Raw genomic sequence first — 24971 nt, forward strand, 5'->3', positions numbered from 1 at the left:
TATACTTAGATTAAACAGAATGGAGAGCTCTTAAGTGTTAGTATTAGAAACAATGACTATCACTATAGTGATCTGCTATCTGTTATGGGAGTAGATAATATGGAGTTAGTGTCTATAAGAGACTTCTGTATTTAGGACTATATTTTAAATATAATAGTTTAATAATCGATTAACTCACAGAACTAAGGCTAAATCTAGCAATATTTCATAGGAAAAACAGAAAAGTTGAAATTATTGAAGAAGGTGGTCCTAAAGTGGGGGAACTTTGAATTGATGTTTTTACTGTTACCATAATTTTCAGCTGGAAGTAAAAACCCACAAAATTAAGCATTTTCTCTTTTGCGGAGGATGTTTTAATGACCTGGATATGGGTGTGCACCTTAAAATGTGCCTAATAGAAAATATTGAGATATTTAGACATATAAAAAGCAGTGCTGGCATGTATTTGGTTGTCTCAGTTCTGGCACAGGATTCTATGTGTTGTCTCTTCTCTCTTTTGTAGTATCTACAAACCAGAGGTACAGGCAGTGGCACTTCACTATAAAACTATGTACAACAGTTCGTGGCATTATTGATCCATCTATATTTTAATAAACCAAACAATACTACAAAGGAATAGGTCTGCTATGCATTTTCACCATATGATCCATAAAAATGTGGACCCAGTCTATCCAGCAGGGAAGATTTGTTAGGAAGATACAAAGGAAGTTGTTTGAAGAATCCTGATACATTCTAGTTGTCTACTGTGTTTTAAAGACCTCCTCACTCTAGTGTATGTGCTGGCTATCTACTATGCTCACGTGTGATATTGCAAAGGGCTTCACTAGTTTAGGTTTCTTTGTTTCTAACAAAAAAAAAGTTTTACATTGTATAAAATTTTTAAGCTTTCATCAAACTGGGTATCTAGTAACTGGGACTTAATTCGGTATAGGATTTCACTCGCATTCTGTAATTTTTCTCTTTGAGCATAGAGTTTCCCCTGACAGATTCATGTGAATTTTGTGGGTTAAAGAAATAACCCAATACAGATTTGTTTGAGGCACTAAAATATTTGATTCTAATAAGTGTAATACTTTGTTTATCACATTATATTATCACAAAAATACTGCACTGTATATGCTTATTCTTTTTCTCCCTTCACTACGCACAGACATACAATTGCGAAAAAGAAATAATATATTCGAATTCCACACCAACACAAGAACACGTATCAAACAATCACTTTGTGGTTTATTAAAACATAGATGGATTCAGGGGCAGGCTGGGCCGATCCCATAATGGTTTTACTTGGGCTGGGTCACCTGAATTTTTCTTTCCCTTAAATATGCTCCTGAAATTAAAATTTAGGCTAAAATTTGCCAGGCCTCCCCTGGATGGATAATTAGTTTCATGGACTACAGTACACAGTGATCTAGTGAAGCTCCATTGTCTTTTTAAATAGATATTTGTATTGAAGATGCTGTTGGCACCTTGTTTATTGGCTGGGCAGCACCAGTGTGGAGTGCTTGGGAAGTTTTCTTGTTTCTCTAGCATGTTATTTGTAGCGTTCAATGCTGCAGAATCCATGGCATACCATATTTCTTTACTCAGGATGAATTTAAGAAATACACTAAGAAGCGAGTAAAATGGATCCAATCAGATATGTCACTTATTATACCTGACCTTGATATCTTGACAACAGAACCACCAGACCTGCATATGTTATTACTAAAGCCTGAGATGAAGGTAAGTAATAATAATAATAAATATAAAACTAATATAGTAAAGATAAAATAATTAAAATCCTATTACAACATATTTGCAGATTTTGTATCTTACTTCTGCTTTGGGAAATGGAGAGCAAGTGGGAAATTGACAGTGTATGAGACCCAATAAAAGTGATCTCTCTATTGGTGGCCAGGCTTCATGCAACAGCAGGAAGTTCCTAGACTCAACTATCACTATAGTGCTAACCCTGGGAACAATCTGATGCTTGATTAAGACGCACCACTCATGCATCTGATGAGTGTACTCCACCCCCTGGTGTCCTACTTGTGTTTTCTCCACTTGCCAGTAAAATGACTACTTGTGTGTTAGCTTTGTGTATTATGACAAGCTCCATCTACCATTGCTGTGACTCCATTTACCATTGTGTGTTGCAATGACCGTGCCTATCAAAAATGTAGCTCGGTCAGTGTGCTAGCCTTGGCCACTTTTGTGTTGGTTCCACCTACAATTGATTTGGTCCCGACTACATAAGGCCACTTTCTGAACTTTTTCCAGGCCACTTTTAAATTCCCAATCTGCTACTGAGTGATGCCTCTTTTCAAAATGGTGTCCCTGTCTAACTGAGGTGTAGCTGCTACATTGTCTGGATGGTTGAATGAGAATGATGCAATCCTGCCAAAATAAGCATGGCCTATTTGTGACTGGATCACATATAAATAACTTATGGTATAAATGTATTTAAAGGAAATGGCGCAGGGCACTCTTTTATATAATTGTACATGCACTTATTTTTGATATTGTGTATATTTTGGTAAGGGAACACTTTCGTTTCTGAGACAAGGGGAAGAGATTAGTTTCTTGCTAGAGGAAACGTATTATCGCTTAAGGTATATATCTGATACTATAAGCCTTTGTGGATGGAAGCCTTTTGTGTATTGTGATGTGGGAAAATTGCTTGTTTGAGTTGTGTGTGACGTTTTGTGTGAATGTGTATTCTGAACGGTCTGAAGAAAGGCCCATATGTTAATCAGGCCTTTTGATGTGTGAGGCCTTTTGAAGACAGGAAGGGTTAATTAAGACCTTGCTACTAGATTTCCTGTGTCTAAAAACAAGATGCAGGACATCACTGAATTTGTAAGATATCACAGATCAGTGTAAATATTATTAGCTTTGCAATGCATTTAAATCTATGTTTTGTTCAACAGGTTACAACCTGATTCTAAAACTAGCCTGTGTACAAATCTGTATAAAAAGCACTGTCCTGTACACTGAAATGTATCATTCTGATGTTCCATCTGACCTGACCACTAATACCTTTAATCAGTGGAACTGTCCTTGTCAGGGCACTGGAGCGAAATAAAACATCACTCTTTGCTTCAAGACAACTTCATTATTGCTGTAATCCTGTGACCTGTAGACTAGACCCTAAATCTAATCCGTTCACCGGCTGTTCCTGAGATTGGACCCAGCTCTCCAGTACCACTGCTCTGATGCTACCCTGCAGCTCTGGTCAGTGTGATAGGCCAGTGGGGATCTATCCACAGCAACCCTGATCCATAGTAAGAGGTCCAGAGTTACCAGCCCAAGTGTACCAGCACAGGAGTACACTAGCAGTGACAGTTACCCAGAAGGAACATGGTTCTGAGCGCCATAAAGGTGCTCATTGGTGGCAGCATTGAAAGCCCCTCCTACTGCGGTAAGAGGGCGCATTTGGGATAGCGTAAGGAAACAGTGGCAAAGTAAGCCAAGCCGGTTTCCAGCAACAACAGACAGGGTCGCATAGGCATAATCCTGTCAAACGATTAATTAACAATAGAGTGTAATCTGGGCATCATGTTAAATGATAGGACTGTGAAATTCAGCTCTATAGAGCCTCATCTTGGGTCTAACACTTTGTGAAACTTCAAACAGTCGCCCACAAGAGCAGTGGGACTATCCCACTTCTACAAAGAGTTGAGCAATGATCATCTCAAATGTTTGTCTGTATACAGATTGAATCATTGAATAGTCACCTCCAGACTTAGCTCCTGAACTCTGATACTATATGAAATAAAGTAATTATTGAACATAATTCACTTATTTAGGAGACCAAGAAAGTTCCAGGGTTTCACATCATAAGGAGTGGCCAGTTTTGATCTATTTATTAATAAAAGAAATTCAACAACATATTTTACTATAAATAATCCCTTGCTATCATACTTTCCTCTCCCTCACCCATACCCTGTCCACCTAGTTACTCATCAACATTATTTACATATTTGGCGCGACAGATTCAGTAACATCTGACATAATCATACAGATATGACATACATGAAAACAGTATTCATGATAACAGGGTACAGTTGAGCAGAATAATAATTGCATGGATGCAATTAACAGAGCAAAACACAAAACATATAAAAAAAAAGCATCATAAGACATGACAGGGACACCATGGACAAGGGAGAGTTAACAGCTGTCAGATTTCAAAAGTACAGCTGTCAGACTCTGGGATGTATCAGAATCACCAACTGATATTAGTGCCACTGAACAAGGAGGTACGGAGTCTAAAATATTCCTGGTGTTTACCAGGATCCCCCGCAAGGAGGTTTGGACTTGGCTGCAAGGGATGCGCAGGTCGCGGTCCCTCAAGAGAGCTACCAGTGTGGTGGCAGAGAGAAGTCAGTCAATCCGGGTCATCAAGCCAAACAGGAGGAGATGGTACTGAAGGAGGATCTAAAGAGAGGTCAGACAAGCTGAGGTCACCACAAATAGACAGAATATCATAATTCAGTAGAATGGTCAGACGAAACCGAGGTCACAACAATAGGCAGAATATCGCAAGCCAGGAGAATGGTCAGAGGAAGCTGTGTCAAATCAATATATAACTATACACAGGAGCAATACCTGGAGACAGGAGACCTGATACTCTGGCACCCTAATGGTGCCAGAGGCGAGTTTAAATAGAGGCAGCAAGGAGGTGATTGAGGAAGAAAGCTTGGCTGACCACCCAATGAAAGCATCCCGTTGCCTAGCAACGGGACACGATACTGTGCATGCGCACAGCGTTGAGAGGACAGCCAGGGACGCTGCGTACCTGTTGCTTAGCAACAGGACGCCTCCGGCCGGAATTGTCAGGCGGCCGACCCTGCTTCAAGGAGGAATAGAGGGGACAGCGTCTGACAACAGCCTTGAAATAAAGGGTAGAGCGGCCTGCCCGTGAGAGGTTATAGTCTAGAGGGAGTGGGTAGTGAGAGACAGTAGGAGTAAAGGGAATATTAAGTTTAGCGGACCAGTTGATTCCTTGATGTCCGCATATAGCATTTTAACTAACACATCGGTAATCACAAGGAATTGACTGTGTATTTCAACACCTAGATAGTTAATGACCCTAATGACAGGCACAAATAAAATATATTTTGTGCCAGTCAACGCATTTTAACAATTACACTTCTAAAAATCACAGCATATATTTGTATTTGTACACTTATATCGCTAATGGCTAATACAAAGTTCTGCAGAATTTTTTGTTTTTATCCAGTCAATGAGTTTTAGCATTTACACTGATTTAACTCACAATGTTTGTATTTGTACACCTACAATCTTTCAAATCATTAGTTTGTTGTTGCTATGGAGCGCTGGGTGGAATTAGTTTGTGCTGTTATCTTTTGGTTTTGATGTTTTGTGTCCACTTGGTGTGGAGGGTTATAGTGTGGTTGGGTCTGGTTCTGTTTCTCTGGTCTCTGTTCTGGGTCCGGTGAGGTGTGGATTCTGTTTGCTATGACTGCATAGATGAAGAATGAACTTTGTAAAACGGTTAGAGTGATTATTATCAATGACAGGTATGCAGTGGAAATTGCAAATAATAAGCCATATCTAAAAAGGCGAAGGAAAGTGATTAAAATTGGATGCAATTAATGTAAAGGAAACATTTTGATCTTGAGATAAGGATATAAGTGCATCTATTTAGAGAATTAGAGTTCATATATATTGAAATGGGAGTATGTGACTGTTAGATCAAGCGTGAATTGTTGAATTGAAGCAAATTTGGTGGAAAAGTGCAAATAAAATAATAAAGTAGAGCAATATAGTAGTGTATTAGAAAAATATACAAAAAGAGTGATAGAAAAATTGATAAAGATAGACATAATAGACAAACTAAAAATATTAACTATTCAATAAGCAATTTTCCAACAAGGACCTCATATATTAAGACATGTAAAATGAACGTAAATTGCGTTGTTTTTTTTAAAAAAATGCACACGTAAATCAGACATACGCACGTATTCAACAACAAGCAGATCTGAAGGAACGTCTCTTGTTTACTACGGGTCTAGGTGCGCTCTGCTTTGATAGACTTAATACACTGCTGGATACATTAAAACATGTGTAATATAAAGTCCCAAAAGAACACAGAGAAAAAAAGGTATTCAATTATTGTCAACTGTTGATAATATAAAGAATTTTTCCCCATCTTCCCCAATAAAAAACATTTATTAGGCAGTTAGTAATGTCTACTGTACATAAAATGCATTTTTACAGTTGCTCCTGATTGCAAACACATGCTCTAGCATGTGTACACATCCATCATCACTATCACTCAGCACTTACACTTGCCCTGTAGCTGGTACAAGTGATATAGCAGAAAAACACATAGAAACATCGAATTTGACTGCAGATAAGAACTACTTGGCCCCTCTAATCTGACCATTTTTTAACCTATGGTAGCCTCAATATCCTTTTGATCCTTAGTTCTTTGTATGGATAGTCTTATGTCTATCCCAAGCATGTTTAAATTGCTCTACTGTATTAGCCTCTACCACCTCTGATGGTAGGCTATTTCACTTATTCACTACCCCTTCTGTGAAAACATTTTTCCTCCAGTTTCAGTGCAGGTCCTCGTGTTCTAATACTTCTCTTCCTTTGAAGAATGTTTCCCTCCTGCACCTTGTTAAAACCCTTGATATATTTGAAAAGTTTCATGTCCCCCCTTTCACTTCTTTGCTTCAAACTATACATATTAAGATCTTTTAGTCTTTCCGGGTAAGTTTTGTGCTGTAGGCCATGCACCATTTTAGTTGCCCTTCTTGTACAGTCTCTAATGTATTTATATCCTTCTGGAGATATGGTCTCCAGAACTGGACACAGTATTCTATATGAGGCCATAACAATGACCTATAGAGTGGTATTATTACTTCTTTCTTTCTGCTACTGATTCCTTTTCCTATGCAGCCAAGCATCTGACTTGCTTTTCTTATTGTTCAACAAGTACCTTAGACTATGTTCCATGCGCTTGAGCTTGACATGCCCTTACTGTACATTAACTACTTGCATACGCCCATTCCCCTCCCTGTTCTGCCCATGAAATCATAGGCTGTCGTAAGTGTCCTTTGCGCTTGAAGATGAATTACATGTTCTTGCGGTCACTAGCATATAGTCTGCTTATGGGCATGTGCAGAACAATGTTACGTAAAATATGGCACGTATCGGCATTTCCATTCCTAAAGAATGAGGCCCTATATGTTAATTATAAATATGCTTAAATGTCAAAACTGTAGTGTTGTATTACTGTAAATCATAACCAAATGCATTTTGCAAATGTATTCACTTCCTTATTTGGTTCTGAGATAACATGCATTTAAACAAAATGAGATATCCCAACACTACATCAGGTTTTCTATTTTTAAAGAAAGCACTCAAGTGGTATAGTTTGATCTATTGATAGCAAGCTGATTTTTGCATGTGAAATTAACTTAAAACATTAGTTTTTTTTATAAAATAAAGTATAAATAATATTAGTCCCTGCAGCATTCTAATACCAAATACCAAAAATTCTAATATTAATGACACAACATGCATCGCCAGACAACCGCTGATTGGCAGCAGTGACAGCATCTGTAGAGTTGCCTGTTGCCTTTTGTTATTGCATCTGTGTGTCAGTGTGCAATGTTCACACATTAATTTTGTTAATGTGTTCATAATCATCTCTAGTGGTAACATGGGACGTTGCAAGCACACCTAGTTGTAGCTAAGTGAAAGACACATTTATTCCATTATACTTATGATAAATGTGGGAATAAGTATAAATGAGAAGAAATAAGTATAAATGAAAATGAGAAGGGGGATAGAGGGAAACATTATAGAAATTATAGAAATGGCAATATGCTTGTGGGAAACAATAGGATTCCTTATACATCAGATCGTTATGTAAACCAGGTAACAAACATTCTAAATATCACTACCAGCTTACAGTGCCTTTCTAATTACAGGCAACAGAGTTTTCATTATTGTCCGATTGTATTGGACACATACTGCATGCAATAGATATAATTATTAGTGCTATTTGAGCCTATTATTGAATATTTATGAGGATATAGGTGAGACTTTGCAAAAAAAACCTCCCCCCCTTTTTTTGCATTTTCAAAGCACCGATCACTACTTTTATTTTCCTTTTAATTATTTCGCTCATCCACTTTCCATTTTAATCATAATCAATAAAAGTAAAATTTTATTAAGCACTCACGGAGTGCCTCAAATTACACTGTCTTTCCTTCCCTCCTCTCCTATCCATATTCAATTGTTACAGTGTTGTGTGCAACCCCCGATTAGAGTCTCTCTTCGGGTCAATAAGTGATTATTATACTCAGTGCTTATACTATTCTACCTAGTGCGGTTTTTCTACCCCAGTCTTTTTTGTAGCCAGATTACTCAGTGGTCCCTTTGACATCTAGGATGGATCCTGTTCTTGGAGTTGCTCCAGTTCCCTTGACCCTTAACACTATAATGCCAGGGGAAGTACCCACCCATGTAGAGACTCCAGAGATACTCATTCAGGCACTTCCTTGGGTACAATTGCTGTTCCTAAGCCCCTTAAGGCCTCTGCTAAAGAGGTAGTCATTACTAAATCCATCCCCCCTGATAAGGAACAGTGTGATGGTGGGCCAGGTATGCTTGACATCTCCAAAAAGAGTGTTGGAGGGAGGACTCAGGTTTCAAAGCCTCCTTCAAAGGAGTCAAGGAAAGAGCTGGTTTCCTCTATGGGACACAGCCAAAATAAGTAAAGTGTAACTAAATGGGCCTAATTCTATAACCTAGAATGATGGCTCCCCAACCTATTAGATTTGCCACCATTAATGTGGCATCTATAATGTCCGAATGGGCTCGCTGCATGTCCTATAGTTTTTTTGACACGCTTGAGGTCGATTTTTTTTTTTTGCAAGAGATTAGGGTAGGTCGACTGTCGGACCTCCACAAAGCCAAGTGTGAGTGGAGGCGAGGTCCCTCCTATTGGTCTCTTGCGGCCGAGCCGTACGGTGGGGTGGCGGTACTTTTTACCGCCATGGTAACCATTCAGCGGGTTATAGAACTTGAAGTAGGTAGATGTATGATTCTGGATGTCACTCTGAAGGGGTGCGACCTCAGGTTAATTAACATCTATGCCAGTCCGCAATCTAAGTGGGACAGGAAGTGACTTTTCAGATAAATAAACCCTTACCTTTTTACAGCCCGGCAGGTAGTTTTTGGAGGTGATTTCAACACCATTATTAGAACCAAAGACAGGGGAGGATCCAATTCTATGCTGGGCTACGATTCCCTTTTTCTAGTTAGCATGGTTAGACAGGCAGGTCTGGTGGATGTGCATGTTCGCCATTCCCCAGATCTCACGGATTTCACCTTTTTTAGAGGTAGGTGTGGGTCTAGGATAGACAGGTTTTTTGTTAAGGAGGGTTCTGCGACTTCGGCACCTGTGCTGAGGCCTGTGGAGTTCTCTGATCACGTTTGTCTGTGTGTCAGCTTGAACGCCTAAGAATCCCCTCAGAAAGGCAGGGGCCTGTGGCGCCTGAGCCCTGAGCTCCTAAAGGAGGATGAAATTAGACAGTCCTTTAGGGACTTCTTTGAAACACAGGAATCACTTTTAGAGGCAGGTTGGAGTAGGTCAGAGTGGTGGGAGGTTTGCAAGTAGCGAACTCGGAGCTTCTTCCGCCGACTCGTAAGTCACAGAAACTTGGTAAAAATGAATAACTACTTTGAGGCGGAAACTTGCTTTCCTGATCTCTGAAGAGGGAGACGATGGGGAGATCTCACGGGTGAAGGTTCGGTTGAAGGATTGTCAGTATGATCGGTATGCTTCCTTAGTTCTGGAGAGGGATTATGGTCAATACCACTCGCCAGACCCCTACCAGAGCTGTAAGAACTCGATCAATGCTAAGGATGTGAGAGGGCTGTGTGATGAGTGGGGTGTCTTTCAAAAGTCTCGGGAGGGCATTCTTGGCATCATTGGCTCTTTCTACTCTGTCCTCCTCTCTGAGAAATCACTTCACAGAGGGAAGATGGAGCAATTTCTGAAGGAAACTCCTGGTGTGAATAACTTGCATGCTGTGCTTGACACCCTGGATGGTGATATAACGGTAGACGAGGTCAAGGCTGCCATAGATAGTCTGTCTATGAAGAAGTCCCCAGGACCGAATGGCCTGACATCCGATTTTTTTAAGACCTTTGTCGACCTCTTGGCCCCTCGCCTTATGGAAGTGTTTAATGAGTGCTTGGGCGAGGGTTTACTCCCTCCTTCCATGAGGACATCTGTCCTTAAAGTATTGTCCAAGGGATCGGACCAATCCAAGATTGAGAACTGGCGCCCCATCGCCCTTCTTAATGTGGATCGCAAGATTCTGGCAAAAGTGCTGTTTAACAGGTTGATTCAGATTACAGACCTGGTACTTTCTCCTTCTCAGCATTGCACAGTGAAGGGTCGTAGCACCTTTATTGCTGTCCTTGGTGTCCGGGAGGCCGTTGAGCGGTGTCGTGCTGAGAAGTGGGGAAAGTATTTGCTGACACTGGACCAGTTGAAGGCTTTTGATCGGGTCAATCATGAGTACCTCTGGTGTCTACTTGGCAGGTATGGGCTCCCAGAGCGGGTGGTCAATTGGATTAGAGTGATCTACAGGCAAGCTGAAAGCTTCCCGCTTGTGAATGCTTGGGTAGGTCCTACTTTCTCAGTGACTTCGGGAGCCCCCTCTTATACGTGTTTGCAATAGATCCCTTCATCAGGACAGGGGAAGGCGACACAATGAGAGGGTTGCAACTGAGCCCGGGGAAAGTGGTGGCTTACGCAGATGATGTCACGATCGTGATTTCTGATGTGAAAGAAGCGAAAGATGTGACGGTTGATATCTGTACACAGTCTGAGGCCTCAGGGTCCAGAATCAATCAGGATAAGTGTGAAACTTTCTGGATGGGGGAGGTGGGTCGGCATTTTGACCTTCCGGACAGCATTCCCCAGGCGAGCGAGGAGATTAAAATTCTTGGTATCCTATTTGGCGCTGGTGATTATGCCAAGCGAAATTGGGAGATTAGGCTGGGAGCAGCTTCCGCTAAAGTGGTACATTGGAAAGCATGGCATTTGTCTCTTAGGGAAAGTGTGGATTTGATCAAGACTTACCTGATTCCAGTCTTTTTGTATGTCAGCTATGTATACCTTTTGTCAGAATCTTTATGGGCCAGGGTGAATGCAGTGTTCTTCCAGATGCTTTGGGGGAACAGGCTGAACCTTGTTAAGCATAGCGTGACCTATAAATCGAGGGGGGAGGGGGGCCTGGGTATGGCAAACCCAGTGCTCTACTTTATGCTCACCTTTCTTAAATTACAAAATTACATCTGCACAATTTCATCTTGGAGACACCCCCTTGATGAGTAGAGGGCTTTCTTGCCTGGGTGCATCCATTCCTCAATTCCTGGGTAGACGGAGGAGCGGTAAAGAGCTTTCGAGTTCCACATGGTTACCTCTCGGCCTACGTGAAACTGGGTTTGAAGGTGACAAGGAAATGGCAGCTGGAGGTGGGAGAGGTCAACAGCTCCTCTAGAAGGGAGTTGGAGAGGAGAGTCTTGCGGTCTCACTTCTGGGAGCCTCTTTCACTGAGGGACTGCCCGGGCAGTGTCTGCTCAGATGGCATACCTCTGATCACTGATCGGAGGATACCACTGAAGCTCAGGGACATTGCCTGGCTCTCCTTCCACAGGATACTCTATGTTAGAGAAAACCTCAAGGTAAGGAATGCCGATGATCGTGGCTGCCCACGGGAGGAGTGTCCAGGGGAGGAGGAGACAATGGATCATTTCTTGTTGAGGTGTCCTTTTTACATAGAGGTTTATGATGGGATCTTGTGTGTCTTGGGCACGCCTAGTCTTTCGGTGCTTAGTTACCCTGAGTGGGTTGACGGGGCACTCAAGAGGTTTAGGGCTTTTGATTTGGTCACTCTGTTTTTAGTTACATTAGTGGTTAGGTATTACACGTGGAATGCACAGTGTTTAGTGACAATCCGCAAGAAAGTCCTCCCTTGCAAAAAGGTGGTGGGAGATATTCTTCATGAGGTTTGGAAGATAAGGGATATGGAGAGGCAACGGATGGATGCTGCGAGCTGGGCCAGGCTTTGGCGTGGCTTGAAACCCCCTTAGTGGGTGGTGGAAATCTGGGGCCTCTCCATCTGTTGGCTTTCTATTTCTTCATCTCCCAATAGATTTTGATTGGTTCCTTATTTTTAGTAAAAGCTTGCTTATGTCTAGTCATCCTATTTATTTAAAACAAACAGTTAAAGTTTGCTTTAACATTAAAGTTGAGATTTATTATGGGGCATATAACCAGTTTACATGAGCCATGAAGGACTATTGACTTTTCTATTTTTATGGACTTTATTTATTATGAGCATGGACCTTTTTATTGGGATGTGGGAGGGGTTTCGTTATTGTAAGATTGTTGAGATATGTATTTTGTTGCAAGTTTTTCTAAATAAAAAAATGAGCAGCTGCTTGGTGCTCCTGCTGTTCTGAGTACTGCTGTGAATCCATTTTGATAACACCCCACACTTTTTGGTGCAAATTCAGAAAAAAAGCCTGCATGGACTAGTATATTATATTTGTATTTCAGCAATGACAAATTCAGCAATGAAGCTCTTGTCTTTGTGTGCATATAACACCCTACACTTTTTGGTGCAAATTCAGAAAAAAAAGGCTGCAAGGACTTGTATATTTGTATTTCAGCAATGACAAAATTAGCAACGCAGCTCTTCTCTTTGGGTGTATATAACACCCTACACTTATTGGTGCAAATTCAGAAAAATGCTGGCAAGGACTTGTATATTTGTATTTCAGGACTGAAAAAATTAGCATTTCAGCTCTTCTCTTTGGGTGTATATAACACCCTACACATATTGGTGCAAATTCTGACAAAAAGCTTGCAAGGACCTGTATATTTGGATTTCACTAATGACAATTAGCAAAGGAGCTTTGCTGAACACTGCTACCACCCTCCTCTTTCACTTCTGTACATTTGCCGGCCCAACTGCTCTCACTCTATCCTACTCATTCTATATCCCTCTCTCAAATGGCGCTAGATCGCCGTGGAGGGTGGTATTTATATATTCCAAAACTTGCGAGATCCGAGATCCGACGAAGTCACGATGATGTTTTGCCTCATTTTGGAATCTGAGAAAGCGCGAAAGTACCGAGCTGACTCGGTTCGGTACTCGGATCCCCTAAGTTCAGGTGGGCTCGGTTTTTGGGAAACTGAGCCCGCCCATCTCTAATTTTTATGTGTGGTCTTTAAAGTTGTTTAAGACATATGATGTATCTCTGAGATATATTGTTGTTTTGCTGATGTATGGTTGTAGGAACATGTCTATATAGTGTTGACATTACCGCTCCAATTTTCTCTGCTGGCTCTATAATTATTTGGTAATCCCTTTTTAGTGAGTTTTAGAATTTTTGTTTATTGTATAAAAGTTGTAGATCTTGTTTAACTAGATTTTCAAAGAGTGTGAATACATTGCCTTTCTGTGTGTAAGGGTAAAATGTAGATTTAGGTTTAAGTGTGGTATATTAATATTATTATTATTATTATTATTATTATTAATATTATTATTTATATGGTGCCACATTTCTTCAACAGCTCTGAACAGTAGGTGGGACAGAAGGTGAAAACAGGATCGATAAATTAACATGATATAGTATAGAACAATAAATGTAGCAAGATATAATATAAGTATAACATTACAATATAGCATAATAGTTGGCAATTTCGTTGTTTCTGCCATGGTGCAACCTGTGATGGAAATAAGAGGGGGTGTGGGAGAGAGGGGGGGGGGGGGAGAATTGTTAGGGAGCAGTATACACGGTACAGCCAATCTAATTTTTGCTGTTGGTATGGGAAGTGATTATAGCTTATTTTGCAGTTTTTAGACTATAGCTCTTTTGCTTTGTTTATAGCTCTAGTGCAGTGTATACTGTGGTGATGGTGAAATCTGCTCTAAGGTTATAGCACTGGGGGTTAGAACGGGCAGGGGGGTTTATAGTCATGTGTATAGCTCAGTGTTTATAGCTCGCAGTACTTGGCTGCTTTGCTTTAAGGCTAGTTGTTTATAGCTCAAATGTGTAGCCTCTTAATATTCAATGGTGGGTGTTAGAAGGTGTAGGTATATGTGTATAAGGTGTGTCATGTGTCTATAACCGGGACTGCTCGATTGGGATATGTGCAGGCGATGAGATGTGATATCTAATGGGTGTTGTATTGTTAATATAGGGTGCTATGTGTATGTATGGTGTGGTGTGCTTTAAGTCTTATGCTCAAAAAGCTCTTAAAAGAGCAGTTGTAGGATATACTATCCTTCTGGTGGATGATCTGGGCAAATTGACCGTAGTTTAGCGATTGGATGCTGCTTAGGAGGTGTTTATTGTAGCGCTGGACGAGCGGTCAGTGTGGCTGCGGCCGGGCAGCTTCCTCCCGTTGCACTTGGAACGCATATGCGTTCCAAGTGCACTGGAACACCCGAAAATGGAACACCCGGATCACCCGCAACGGCAGCAACAACCCTCAAGACACACAAACCAAGCGCAGACGTCCAAGGTGAGCCCCCTAAAAAGGTTTTCTGCAACCTACTCCATAATAGTTGTCAAGACTTAAAAAGACATAACAAGTACCAAACACAACAGTACAGGGTTAACAGAGAGCATTTGGCATATTAGGGTGCAGACATGGAGGAGGTCAAGGGAGGGACATGGCAGCAAGGTGGAGCAAGAGAAGACCGTCTAAAAGGATAGTTAGAGGACAAGCGTAGGGGAGGAGGCAAGATACTGTGCATGGAATGCAAGTAAGAACAAGAGAGTAGGATGTCACAGAGACACAAGTATAGGGGGGATATTTGCCCCTAAGTGCTTACATTTCAAGAGGACATGGGCGGGCTAGACCGGGGGGCATGGCCCCCCCCGGGCTGCTCAGAATCACGGCTGTTAGGGCCGGCCGCCCCCCGGAAGTAATATAAATGTGATTCGGCCACGCACGCAGCCGCATCACGTGTCATGTGATGTGGCCGCCTGTACGGCGTGTGCCCCCGGGCTGACGTCCGTCAGCCCACGCCTGAAAGAGGAGGACAGAAAATGGGTCAGGCTGTGGATTTGTAGACTTTAATGAAAAGGTGGGTTTTAAGAGCATATTTGTAGCTTTTCAAGCAGGGGGAGAATATGATAGTACAAGGAAGAGCGTGTGTTTATATGATTTGTCTGTATCTTTGTGGTTGGTTTGCCAAAGTTATCTCTCTATGGCTGTTTTTGTGGAGTATCTTTTGAGTATTAATATTATGCAGAGTTTGCTTGCATCTATGAATGTGTCAAAGCTAGATCCATATGTTGTTGGGGTGAATGTCAGTCCCTTTTTGAGTTCTAATCAAGATAGAGAGAGCTCATAATCTATTGGGAAAAGAGCAGAGTTGAGAAGAGAGGAACGAGTGTGTGACATGTGTGTTTAGTGTCTTACTCCTGAAGCTCAAGATTCCTGGTTTGATTACAATGAGTTTAGTTCCTGTCACTCCATATAAAAGCAGCACCTTTGCTAGTTCGGTTTGGAGTACACAGGTTTCTGTTAAAACCCTGAAAAAGAGTTATAAGGCCATATTGCCAAATCCATCATTCTAAAATGAAAAAGATTATTTACAAATAAAGAACATTGAACCAATCCATCCAGGAGTGTGCATCCCAGGAAATTCACCCTGACCATATGATGGTTGTTTTACAGCGAAAGGACCTAAATGCCACACTATCATTGAGTTCACCATGAACTGTCTTTGTACCAGAGTGTTCTAGAGGAAAATGTTATTCCATCTGTCCGACAACTGAAGTTTGAACAAAATTAAATCATGCAGCAGGACAATATTCCTAAGCATATCAGAAAATCTACAAAGAATCACGTCAATGTCCAGACCTTAACACTGTTCAGATGCTGTAGTGGAGCATTATGTAGTGGAACATTATGAGAGCTGTAAAATGAATACCTTCAAATATCAATGAACTGAAACAGTGTTGTAATGAGGAGTATGCTGAACCCTAGGATGTGCTAACTTTTTCCACAAATATCCACTTCAAGCTTGTTGATTATTACTTATGCCTTGATACGTAAAAACATAGATTTGAAACATAATGTATTTTCTTTTTGGCATGACTGTAGATCTCAAATGACACTTATGTCAAGTCCAGAAAAAAATATCTTGCACCGTTTGGGATCACGGTGTAAAGTTAAATTTCTGCGTCTAGGTAAGGAAGCTAAAGAAAAATAAGGATCTGAATGGGTATGAATGCTTTTAAACGACAGACTTGCATTGATACCATAGCCCTTACCTGTAAGGGTTACATTTTTCCCTAGAGTTTTGAATTAGCCTATGAGATTTAGGGTGAGGGGTTTCATAGTTTATATAGGGAATAGGTCACTGGCAGCTTTTCCTCTTTCTCTTCAGGTGTGTGTGTGTGTGTGTCTGTCTGTGTGTGTGTGTGTTAGGGAATCTAGACTGTAAGCCCCAATGGGGCATGGACTGATGTCAGTGAGTTCTCTGTACAGCCCTGCGGAAAGAGTGGTGCTATATAAATAAATGGTGATGATGATGATGATAACGCTAATTGCAATTTGAAGGAAAAATATAGAATTACTGACTATTTACAGTCATGGCCAAAAGTTTTGAGAATAACACAAAATATTGGTTTTCACAAAGTTTGCATCAATGTTTTTAGACCTTTTTGTCAGATGCTGCTATGGTACACTGAAGTAAATTTGCAAGCATTTCATAAGTGTCAATATTGACTCTTTGCATAAACTTAATGTAATTGTCAATAAAAGCCTTTGACACTTATGAAATGTTTGTAATCTTACTTCAGTACACCATAGCAGCATCTGACAAAAAGGTCTAAAAACACTGAAGCAGTGAATTGAAAACCAATACTTGTGTCATTCTCAAAACGTTTGGCCATGACTGTACTGTAAAAAGGTATATAAAGCCCAATATTGTCTAAAAGAGTCAGATAAAAATTGTAATTACCTCTACAGGTTCGATACATCATTGTGCAGAAAACTCGTTATGTTTGGAATCCATCAGAAGGTTTATTTCAGAAAATTGGGTAAGTTTAATTTATAGGGGTAATCTTAATCAGTATTCTGTCTTTGAAATATGTAATACAATGAATTTATTTCTTTTTAAGGGTTCTGGAAGAGAGTTGCTCATGTTCCAATATACATACAAAGTATGGATTGGGCTTGAGTAGCGAAGAACGAAATGCCAGGTATTTATATAATATGCTAATATGAGTCATTTAACTACAGGTTCTATTTACTTTAAACAGAAAATCAGGGCATCCTTTGAATACAAAATGTATTCACCCTCTACAAGCTAAACTTCTCCCACATGTTGCTTAATGACAAATGCAAAACAGGAGTTATGAGGACCCGCAATGTCAAACTGGGACTTTACAGCTCTACTAGAGACATGTTCATCTACCACTATCTTCTCTATTGCCATTACAAAACAAAGCAATAAGCAAATATTAATTTTATAATGAAATACAAATACTGCCTGAATACATCAACATGCAGATAGTTTCAGGGGAAAGGAGGGCGACTTAGAGGCAGATATTATATGTTATTTTAATCTATTTTGCCACATAACATGTTTAAGGATGAATATGACTACACTTCTTTAGTCAGGGCCTGATTAAGATTTGCAGGGGGCTCCAGATCAAGTAACGTGTTGTGGCCCCCGCCACAGTTTTCTTGTGCACATAGCCACAATTTGTCTGCTTGTGAATGCCTTTTTATCCATGCAATCACCCCCCTCCACATTATGTGGGCAACTAATGATGCATTTTTGCTGAAGGAGCCAGTTAGAGTTTGGGGACCCTCTTGTACGGGAGTCCTGTAATTACTGGTTGTCCAACTATAATCTGGCTCTGGCTATACATACAGTCTTGTTACATATTGAAGATGTATGGTATAAAAATTTAATTCTTTCAATATACTGGAACACATGGAATTCCCTTATTATACTAAAATAGTGGAGAGTCAACATCACCCAAGCAAATGTGTGTTTAGTGGATATTAATTTGCATAAAATATGACTCATTACATATGTCTATTTCAGTGATATATTCTACATGACTGTCATCTATATTTCTACTTCAACAGTATGGGCCTGAGTGATTAGGAAAGTACGGCAAAAAAAGGACTAAATGTTCTGCGGAACAAATCATGTTACTGTCAGACGCCGTCCCCGCTGATTCCCTGTCAGACGGGGACGGTCGTCTGACCTCCCTCTGCGGCTTCCGGCTCTGGCTCTGCTACTGTGTCGGGTGCATGCGCCCTGCTTCCGTCCTGTTGCTAGGCAACGGGACGCTTCTTCTTTTCCGATTATCGCCGCCTCCTGAGCCTTCCAATCAGTGGCTTCTTACCTCTATTTAAACCTGGCTCTGGTGCCATTAGTTCAGTAGTGTTAATACCGGTTAGTGTTTTGCTCTATTATACTCCTCAGAAGGCTTGCGGCCTGACAGTTTACTCTGGCCATGACTGACGGTACAGGAGAACCCTCGGCTCGAGACCTCCTCCTCCATTTAGGACAGCGGGTGGAACAGCAAGAATCCAACCAGGCGCAACTCCTACAGTGTATACAAGGAGTGATTTCCCGTCTGGATTCCTTGAACATCCCTCAGGCGGCAGCTCCTACTCCTTCTGCTCCTCCTAATGGGAATGTCGCTACTTCTAGGACCCTACGGATTCCCACACCTGAGAAGTATGCCGGTAATCCCAAGGGATGTAGCGGATTCCTTAACCAATGCTCCATCCAATTTGAACTGGCACCTTAAAATTTCTCTTCCGAAAGATCTAAAGTAGTCTACATTATTTCCCTCCTCACTGGACAAGCCCTGGCCTGGGCCTCACCGCTTTGGGAGCGGAATGATGGGTCCCTCTATAATTCTGCCACCTTTATCGAAAACTTTCGAAAGGTATTTGACGAGTCCGGCCGTGTGTCTTCTGTCGCCTCAAGTCTTCTAGCCCTTCATCAAGGTTCCCTCACGGCGGGTCAATACGCTGTTCAGTTCCGTACCTTTGCCTCTGAATTGGGGTGGAATGATGAGGCTCTAACGGCTACCTATTGGCAAGGTCTGTCTGATCCTATTAAGGATGCTCTCGCCTCCCGAGATCTTCCTACCAAACTTGACGAGTTGGTTTCTCTTAGCATTAAAGTGGACATCTGCCATCAAGAGCGTTCTGCTGAAAGGAACCAGGATCGCCGCTCTGTTCGTTTGGCTCCCCGCTTTCATTCTCCAGTTCCTCCAGCTGAAGAGCCGTTGCAAATTGGGCGCTCTCGGGATGAAAGGGAACGTCGGAAAAGGAACCGTCTGTGTCTGTATTGTGGGGAATCTGGCCACCTTTTGTCTTCTTGTCCAAAGAGGTCGGGAAACCCCACCTCCTAGGCAATGAAATGGAGGTTGTCCTAGGATCCAGTCTCCATACTCACTGTCCTCCTAAGGATATCACCTTCCTGATGCCAGTCACCCTCAGGTCTTCGGATGCCTCTCTGGAATGTTCCGCCTTCGTGGATTCTGGATCCGCAGGAAACTTCATCTCCGCCACTCTGGTGTCCAAGCTTCACATACCCTGTTCTCTTTTGCCGCAGCCATTGGTTCTTACCGCAGTTGACGGTAACCGAGTCAGCAACGGTTCCATCACCTGTATCACCTCTCCAGTTCGGTTGCAGGTAGGGGTTCTTCACCATGAGTGGATTAGTTTCCTGGTCATTCCGCAGTCTGTCAACTCTATCATCTTAGGTTTACCCTGGCTCAGGACGCATTCACCGCAATTTGATTGGCTTCATGCTCAGGTATCTTCCTGGGGTACTTCATGTTTCAACCGGTGTCTCTCAAAAATACTCCCACCCACCCGCCTACCTTGTCTCTCTCTTGACTCCCAGGTCAAGCTTCTGGAGTCGTACTTAGAGTTCCCTGACGTCTTCAGCAAAATTGCAGCTGAGAGTCTTCCTCCACATCGTGCGTGGGATTGTCCCATCTAGCTGGTACCCGGCAAAACTATTCCTAATGGTAGAGTTTATCCACTTTCCCTACCAGAGACGAAGGCTATTTCCCTGTACATCTCTGACAACCTTCAAATAGGATTCATCAGGAAGTGTACCTCTCCCGCAGGGGCTGGATTCTTTTTTGTAAAGAAAAAAGATGGCTCAGTAAGACCTTGCATAGACTACCATCGCCTAAATGCTATTACTATCAAGAATCGCTACCCTCTTCCCATTATAACAGAGCTGTTCGATCGTATTCGGGGTGCTAAGATCTTCTCCAAATTGGATCTCAGAGGGGCTTACAATTTAATACACATTTGGAAAGGTGACGAGTGGAAAACGGCATTCAACACCCGTGACGGGCACTACGAGTTTCTAGTTATGCCTTTTGGGCAATGCAGTGCCCCTGCCGTCTTTCAAGATTTCGTCAACGAGATCTTCAGGGATCTTCTGTATCAATTCGTGAATGTCTACCTGGATGATATTTTAATATTCTCATCCAATGTATACTTTCATCGTCTTCATGTTAAGACAGTTCTATCCCGTCTCAGGAAACATTCTTTATATTGTAAACTGGAGAAATGCCTTTTTGAATGTTCTCAAGTTCCTTTTCTTGGTTACTTGGTTTCTGGCACCAGTCTCCAAATGGACCCCAGGAAAGTAGAAGCCATTATCAACTGGCCACTTCCCACTGGTCTCAAAGCTACGCAGCGTTTCATTGGGTTTGCCAACTATTACCGTCAGTTCATTAAAGGATTTTCTTCCATCATCTGTCCCATCACGGCATTAACCCGCAAAGGTGTCTGCTGCAAACCATGGCATACTGAGGCAATATTGGCCTTCAAGACTCTTAAGGAGGCATTCCTTTCGGCCCCCATCCTCAAACAGCCAGACCAGGGGAGACCGTTTTTTCTTGAGGTTGACGCTTCATCTGTAGGAATTGGGGCTGTCCTGTCCCAGAAATCCTCTTCCGGCATCTTGGAGACTTGTGGATTCCTTTCTAAAAAAAATTCCAGTTGTGAATTAAATTACGGAATCGACGACAAGGAGCTATTGGCCATTAAGATGGCACTAGAAGAGTGGCGCCACCTGCTCGAAGGTGCTTTACATCCTGTGACCGTGATGACAGACCACAAGAACCTTACCTACCTTCAGGAAGCACAATGTTTGTGTGCGCCACAAGATTCCTAGACAAAGTCCACCTGGCCTACTCCTTCCTCTTACAATTCCTGACTCTCCCTGGATCAGCATCACAATGGATTTCATCACCGATCTGCCTCGGAGCCACGACTACAATACCAATAATGGGTCGTGGTGGATCGCTTTTACAAGATGTCTCACTTCATCCCTTGTAAAGGTCTTCCCTCAGCTCCTAAACTCGCCGATCTGTTTCTAAAGAATATTTTCCGTCTCCATGGGTGTCCCCAGGAGATCATCTCCGATCGGGGGGTACAATTTGTCGCTAGGTTCTGGAGAGCCTTCTGCACTAAGATCGGAGTTAAACTCAAATTCTCCTCCGGCTGTCACCCTCAGACGAATGGACAAAAGGAGCGAGTGAATCAGGACCTAGAATGTTTCCTGCGGTGCTTTGCCTCTCACCATCAGACTACCTGGGGTGATCTCCTTTACTGGGCCGAATTTGCCCACAACAACCTCCTGCATTCCTCCTCAGGCCATTCACCATTCTTTGTTGTCTATGGGAGACATCCCACACCTCCGCTCCACCTTCCCAAGTCCCAGCTGCTGACTCCCTCATCCATGATCTTTCTCAAATCTGGACTCAGACTAAAACAGCACTTTCTACTAAGTGAGCCGCTGACTGTCATAGGAGAAATTTTCCAGTTTTGAAGGTGGGAGACCGTGTTTGGTTGGCTACTCGCAACCTCCATCAAGTTCCATCAATGAAATTGGCTCCTAAGTTTATAGGTCCTTTTGCTATCTCGCAAGTCATTAATCCTGTTTCCTACAAGCTTTCATTACCTGCTTCCCTCAAGATCCATGACGCCTTCCACATTTCCTTGCTGAAGCCTCTAATCCTCAATGAATTCTTCAAGGAACCTGTTTTTCCTCCACCTGTTAAGACCTCTCTAGGTGATGAATTCGAAGTAGAGAGGATTCTAAAGAAACGTTTTGTCCAGCGCAAACCTCAGTATCTGGTACATTGGAAGGGCTACGGTCCTGAGGAGAGATCCTGGGTTCCGGAGGTCGATCTTCATGCTCCATATCACCTTGCTAAATTCCTGAAGAGAACTAATCCTTCTTCGAGAGGGAGGAGGAGAGAGGGTACTGTCAGACGCCGTCACCACTGATTCCCTGTCAGACGGGGACGGACGTCTGACCTCCCGCTGCGGCTTCCAGCCTTGGCTCTGCTACTGTGTCGGGCGCATGCGCCCTGCTTCCGTCCCGTTGCTAGGCAATGGGATGCTTCTTCGTCTTCTTGTTCCGATTATCGCCGCCTCCTGAGCCTTCCAATCAGTGGCTTCTTACCTCTATTTAAACCTGGCTCTGGCGCCATTAGGGTGCCAGAGTAATAGGTTTTCTGGTCTGTGTTTCTGGTTCCCCTGCTCCAGTTCTTCTGTGTGTGCTTCTACAGTTCCTGCTCTCCGTTGTGACCCGGCTTGGCGACTATCCCGTTATCTGTGTGACCCATACTGTACTGCGACCTCGGCTTGGCGACTATTCCTTCGGATTCCCCTTGGTACCGTATATTCCTGATTGGCGTGACCCGGACCGTCTGACCCTTCTACACTACACTGGCAACTGGCTAATAGGACCGCGACCTGCGTACCCTGTGCAGCGAAGTCCAAACCTCCTTGCGGGGGTCTCTGGCGAACAGCAGGGGTACGTTAGCCTCCGCATCTACTAGTTCAGTAGTGCTAATACCGGTTAGTGTTTTGCTCTATTATACTCCTCAGAAGGCCTGCAGACTGACAGTTACAATGTAAGTTGTGCAAATTAGTTTATTATTTAGGTAAGCACAGGCAATGGAGATTCCCAGCTAAACTTTCTAATTCCATTAAGTTTCAAGATATGTTAAAACTAGCATGGGATGAATATATGCATAATAATCAACAACATGCCGACGATCCTTTGTTGTTCTGGCAGACTGGACTGGAAAACAAAATCCCAATTTATTTTAATAGTGCCATTGTCAAGGTACTCCCTAAGCCGGAACGGGACCACGGGTTACCAGGATCTTATAGAGCCATATCACTACTTGATGTTGATTATAAACTATTCACGAAAATAATGGCAGAGCATCTCAAAACCCTGTTACCAACTCTTATTCACAATGACCAAACAGGTTTTATATTGGGGCGACACTCAGTAACCAATGTTAGAAAGATCTTGACGGTCCTTCAGGCCTTGGAGGTTTCAGGGAAGGAAGACCCGGTCTTGTTACTTTCCCTAGATGCCGAAAAGGCATTCGACCTGGTAACATGGGAGCACTTATTCACAACCCTCCGCAAGTTCTGATTCCCTGCACAATACATAAACACCATAAAAACTTTATATCATTTACCTAATACGCAAATCCTGTCCAATGGTTATTTATCAGCTCCGTTCACAGTGGAAAGTGGTACCAGGCAGGGGTGCCCATTATCCCCGTTATTATTTGCATTGGCGCTAGAGCCTCTTGCAGTGGCATTAAGAAAAAGTTCGGATTACACGGGCATAAAAATATGGAATCAAGAAGCTATGTTAGCCCTTTTCGCAGATGACATGCTACTGATGGTGTCTAATCCAGATAAATCCATTCCCGCTATTCTGAGCATAATTCAAGAATTTAGTTCCTTTGCAGGATATAAAATAAACTTTGATAAATCAGAAATGCTCCCACTGGAAGGTGCTCAGGCTATAATGAATAACTCATTTCTCACATCTCAGTTCTCGTTGAGCCATACTAAAATCCAATATTTAGGAATTCATATTCCAGCTAAGCTCCAAAATCTGTATGGAGCCAATTATCCAGCTGTTATTAAACAGATTTCAACACCCTTGACCAAATGGCACGACCTCCCACTCTCCCTCCTGGGACGTAATGTGGTCCTAAAAAGTGTCTTTTTTCCAAAACTGTCTTATCCAATTCAAACGCTTCCTATAGGATTAAACAAGCTAAACACACATGTTTGCACAGAATTATTTTCCAAATTTATCTGGCATTCTAAACCCGCATAGCAAGAAGCAAATTGATTCTTGGAAAAGCACAAGGAGGAATTGGCTTGCCAGATATAAATTCATTCACGCGTGCAGCTTAATTTAGATAAATCACTGACTGGCTTTTTCAGCGCAATTGCTATACTGAAAAATAAATAGAAAACGCTCTGTTTTACCCATATTCCCCGGCAGCACTTCTACATTTGCCTAAATCCTTGGTACCGCCACAATTTGATAAGAACATCTTTTTTAAGGATACACATAAAGCATGGATCCATATTAACAAGAAATATAGAAGAGACTTCAAAGCTACCAGTTTTCTTCCGATCTGGGGTAACCCTGCATTTCAACCTAGTTTAGAAAATGCCAATTTTCTCAAATGGCGTGACAAAGGGATAATGGTAATAAGAGACATTTTTGATCCGGGTGGCAGGATTTACTCCTTTGAGAAATTAAGGGAAAAAATTAGGGATACCAAATTCTCAGTTTTTTATGTACCTCCAGCTGAGACATTATGCAAACTCAAACTTAGACCCGAGAAAATCTATGGAGAACCCAGATAGTTTGGAAAGTTTGCCCTCCTCTCTAAAATGTTAAAATTAGGTTTATATATGCAGATTTATTATCTACACAAAACATAACCCCCTGGAATCGAACAGTGAAAGCATGGCAAAAAGACATCACCAGTATAAATGAGCCAACCACTTTAACTCGCCACTTTGAATCTGTTTGGAAATCGCTATCTACTGCCCA

General features: G+C 42.1%; 1 protein-coding gene across 1 annotated transcript in view; it reads left to right on the forward strand.

The window, feature by feature from the left end:
* LOC142143179 (putative cation-transporting ATPase 13A4) overlaps window positions 1-24971 on the forward strand; it is a 121166-nt gene that overhangs the window by 13558 nt on the left and 82637 nt on the right. Inside the window, exons 7-9 of the mRNA XM_075200888.1 lie at window positions 1591-1725; window positions 17045-17115; window positions 17197-17277. Of these exons, the coding sequence (XP_075056989.1) occupies window positions 1591-1725; window positions 17045-17115; window positions 17197-17277 (287 nt within the window). The remainder of the gene's footprint in view (window positions 1-1590; window positions 1726-17044; window positions 17116-17196; window positions 17278-24971) is intronic.

The sequence above is a fragment of the Mixophyes fleayi genome, chromosome 3 (assembly GCF_038048845.1).
Source record: "Mixophyes fleayi isolate aMixFle1 chromosome 3, aMixFle1.hap1, whole genome shotgun sequence".
NCBI classification, from domain to species: domain Eukaryota; kingdom Metazoa; phylum Chordata; class Amphibia; order Anura; family Limnodynastidae; genus Mixophyes; species Mixophyes fleayi.